The 4092-nt window shown below is 41.0% G+C and overlaps 1 protein-coding gene across 1 annotated transcript; it reads left to right on the forward strand.

The window, feature by feature from the left end:
- Window positions 1-1824: 1824 nt before the first annotated feature.
- Window positions 1825-3043, forward strand: LOC135199792 (cuticle protein AMP2-like). The gene is made up of 3 exons (XM_064227932.1): window positions 1825-1868; window positions 2468-2682; window positions 2839-3043. The coding sequence occupies exons 1-3, from the start codon at window positions 1860-1862 to the stop codon at window positions 3026-3028; spliced, it is 414 nt and encodes a 137-aa protein (XP_064084002.1). The 5' UTR covers window positions 1825-1859; the 3' UTR covers window positions 3029-3043.
- The last annotated feature ends 1049 nt before the right edge of the window (window positions 3044-4092 follow it).

Consider the following 4092-nt stretch of genomic DNA (forward strand, 5'->3'; position numbering starts at 1 on the left):
GGAGCTGCTGCAGGGCCTGATGGAATTCCTGCTATTTTGTTAAAGAAAGTAGTTCATTCTATCGCAAAGCCACTTGCAATATTATTAAGACAAAGTGTAGATACAGGCAAGATATATGATGAGCACAAATTAGCGTATATTACCCCATACTTTCAAAAGTGGATCAAGACTAGAGGCAAGTAATTATAGGCCTGTGAGTCTAACATCACATATAATGAAAGTGTATGAAAGGGTAATGAAGAAAAATATTATGAAACATTTAATAAAAAATAATTTGTTTAATAAAGGACAACATGGTTTCGTACCCGGAAAAAAAGTACACAAACCCAACTTAGTTCCACCGTGAAAACATATTCAAAAATATGAAAAGCGGAAATGAAAACAGATGTGGTTTATTTGTAGACTTTGCAAAAGCTTTTGATAAAGTAGACCATAATATATTAGCGAAGAAAATTAGAAACACATATCGTGGATAAAGTAGGAAGATGGTAAAAGAATTTGACACAACAGAAAACAGATAGTTATTGCAAACGACGAGAAATCGGATGAAGCCAAGGTAATATCCGGTGTGCCGCAAGGTACGGTGTTAGCTGCAATACTGTTTGTTATTATGATTGAAGACATAGACAATAATGTTAAGGATTCGGTAGTGAGTAGTTTCGCAGATGACACAAGAATAAGTAGAGAAATTACTTGTGATGAAGATAGGAACGCTCTACAAGAGACCTTAACAAAGTATATGATTGGGCAGAGGTAAATAGGATGGTATTTAACTCTGATAAATTTGAATCAATAATTATGGAGACAGAGAAAGAAAGCTATATGCATATAAGGGACCTAATAATGAGACCATCACAAATAAGGAAGCAGTTAAAGACCTTGGTGTGATGATGAATAGGAACATGTTATGCAATGATCAAATAGCAACTCTGTTGGCAAAATGTAAAGCAAAAATGGGAATGTTGTTACGGCACTTCAAAACAAGAAAAGCTGAACACATGATTATGCTTTATAAAACATATGTTCGTAGTCACTTTTTTTTTTTTTTTTTTTTTTTTTTTGAATATTGCAAATAGATATGGTACCCACACTATCAAAAGGATATTGCACAAATAGAGAGTGTACAAAGGTCCTTTACAGCTAGAATAGAAGAAGTTAAGGACCTAGACTACTGGGAAAGACTACAATTCTTAAAATTATATAGTCTGGAAGGAGAAGAGAACGCTACATGATAATTCAGGCATGGAAACAGATAGAAGGAATAGCAGAAAATATCATGGAACTAAAATATCAGAAAGAGCAAGCAGAGGTAGATTAATAGTGCCCAAAAATATACCAGGAAAAATAAGGAAAGCACACAGGACATTAATCCACTACGCACCAGCATCGATAATGCAGCGTCTATTCAATGCGTTGCCAGCTCATCTGAGGAATATATCAGGAGTGAGCGTAGATGTGGTTTAAGAAGTAAGCTCGACAAATATCTAAACTGCATCCCAGGACCATCCGAAGATTGGAAAGATGCAAAATATACCGGAAGATGTACTAGCAACTCTCTGGTAGACATTAGAGGTGCCTCACCTGAGGGACCTGGGGCAACCCGAACAAGATGTAAGGTCTGTAAGGTAAGGTCCCCGTTGCCTCCTCCCGCCCCTTCCTCTTCTCTTGGAACATCGTCTTCTCCTCCGGTTTCCCTAACCCCCAAGTCAACCCCTCTCCTTCGTCAGCCCCCTCCTCCTCTCTTCTCTCTCTCTCTCTCTCTCTCTCTCTCTCCTCCCCACCAACGCCTGCCATGAGTCAGGTATAAAAGGGACTCAGATATCTGCCATGTGCATCAGTCAGCTCGGAGTCCCTCCACCATGAAGTCAGTAAGTTCTGAGAGAGCAGAATCCACACAAGGAATTCAGACGGTGCTTGCATTTGCATTCTTAGGTTTCGAAAAGGAAGACAGGAATGCAGAAGTGGAAATTCGAAGTGCTAACTACAATCGTTACCAAAAGAATTGGATTCAGTTTCGGAAACTTTCTCTTAAACAGGATTCAAGAGTCAGCCATATTTTTTATCAGAAATTTTGATCCCAAATTCGGATGTTTGCCCGAATGGACTTTGCCATTACATTAGTGAAAGATTAGGATCTTAATTGCGCAGTTGATGAAGACATTATTGCACAGAATACTCAGAATTCTGACTGTTTAGCTGCATATGGCTACATTTCCATTATGAAAGCCTCAGTTTCCATCATTCTCATGTGGTATCGCCGTCAGTGCACCTCACGTGGTGCGCTGTAGGCGCCCCAGCTGCACCCACATTTCAACCTTTGACTTTGCCTCCCTTCCCACCGCCTTGCTTTCATCTTGCTGTCCAACTCCCTCTTTTCAGTGTCTTAAGCAATCATTCCAGCAGCGCCACCTGGAAATCTTCGATCCACTTGTTTACATCCTCTTCTTCTTCTTCCTCCTCCTCGTAGGTGATCGCCCTCTTGTGCTTAGCCTCCGTGGCTCTCGCCGCCCCCCAGTCAACCAACCTGAGTCCGGACCATCACGCCAAAACCATTCGGGACGAGAGAGTCGACCACGGCGACGGAAACTTCAACTACGTCTTCGCCGTCGACAACGGCATCGAGACGGAGGTGGCCGGTTCCCCGGGTGCCGAAGGAGCTGTCACCATGAGAGGATATTACATGTGAGTGGTCGGAGGAACCTTCTTTGAATTATTCTGCTCGTCCCAACTTTCAGTTGTCTTACAGAAGACACTCATGAAACATCTGTTTCGAGAAATCTCTCTTGATAGAAATTTAAAAAGTACTTAAACTTGTATACTGTTATTCTGTCTTTCCAGTTTGCCCCTGGAAACTGGAGGATCCGCCCGTGTTGAATTCGTGGCCGACACACAAGGATTCCAGCCTTCCAGCGACATATTCCCAACTCCTCACCCTCTCCCTGAACACGTCCACGAACTCCTCCGAATTGCTGAGGAATTCGAACGACAGGGCAGTCAGATTCGACGAACAAGGACACGCATCAACTAAGCATTGTGTTCCAGGTATTCCCGTTGGAAAGAGGCGTTCCAGGCACTGTTATAACGGTCTCGACTTCCTGCGTGTGTGTGGGTGTGTGTACGCGCGCGATATAAATGTAAATATTATATAAATATATACCACTTCATTCATTCATCACAAAACCACCTGTTTTATTTTTCATTGCCACTTGGAAGTTGGAACAGATAATTGCCTTTTTAAAAACCTTTCTTTTCACAAATACAAGTTGAATTTCAAAAATTTCTCTTAGGACGAGAGATCGTAATTGGCATCAAGCCATCTCATTCGACAACAACAGGTTAAGGAACCTGGAAGGTTATATTACAAATGAGAGGTTGTCAGGGTAATGGTCTAAAGAGCCTGGAAAGTAGGTTGAGACTTCAAGTGACTGAAATGGTTTGAACGAGTGATTGAATGGGGAGAGAAGATGTTCATATGAAAAAAAAAATTACCAGAGGAGGAAACAGGAGGACAAAGACCATGAGAAGAGACTAAAAGGTCACAGAGGAGAGGAAGAAATAAAGATCTGGACCTATCCTAAACTTTGGTGTAAGTCAATATACTTGTGAAAAGCCAAACCTTTTCACTATCACTTTCAACTGTAGGTTAAGGAAGAACAGCATCCCTTTCAAATTGGGCCGAGCTCAAGTTTGTTCACCTTGACCAATAACAAAAACAAAAAAATAAAAATCCTCTCTACGAGAGATTTACAAGTTTCAGTTGAAAATGGCGAATATTCGTGGACAGGGATAATTATGTCTGGATGTTATTAAGGAGTTCAAGGCTCGAGTAAAGGAGATCTGTCATTCAGTGCAATTTTATGCACATCGACTGAATCTTGACATTGTTGACACGTGTTCAAAAAACACAACAATTCTAAACTCTTTTGTCGTTGTGCAAAGTGTTAATGCTTTTACTTGAGGGATCTACAAATCGACAAGCAGTCTTCAAAGTAATACGTGACCAGATCATTTCAGAAATTGAGAGAGAGGAAGAACCAAATTATGTTGGGAAGGGAAGCAAAACTTGGCATTCACTGTCCACGACAAGTAGGG

The sequence above is a fragment of the Macrobrachium nipponense genome, chromosome 26 (assembly GCF_015104395.2).
Source record: "Macrobrachium nipponense isolate FS-2020 chromosome 26, ASM1510439v2, whole genome shotgun sequence".
Classification (NCBI taxonomy): domain Eukaryota; kingdom Metazoa; phylum Arthropoda; class Malacostraca; order Decapoda; family Palaemonidae; genus Macrobrachium; species Macrobrachium nipponense.

Bases quoted from the DNA above. Each gene is read 5' to 3' on its own strand.
- LOC135199792 (XM_064227932.1), top strand. The intron at 2,683-2,838 runs GTGAGTGGTCGG...CTGTCTTTCCAG, and splicing joins ACCATGAGAGGATATTACAT to TTTGCCCCTGGAAACTGGAG.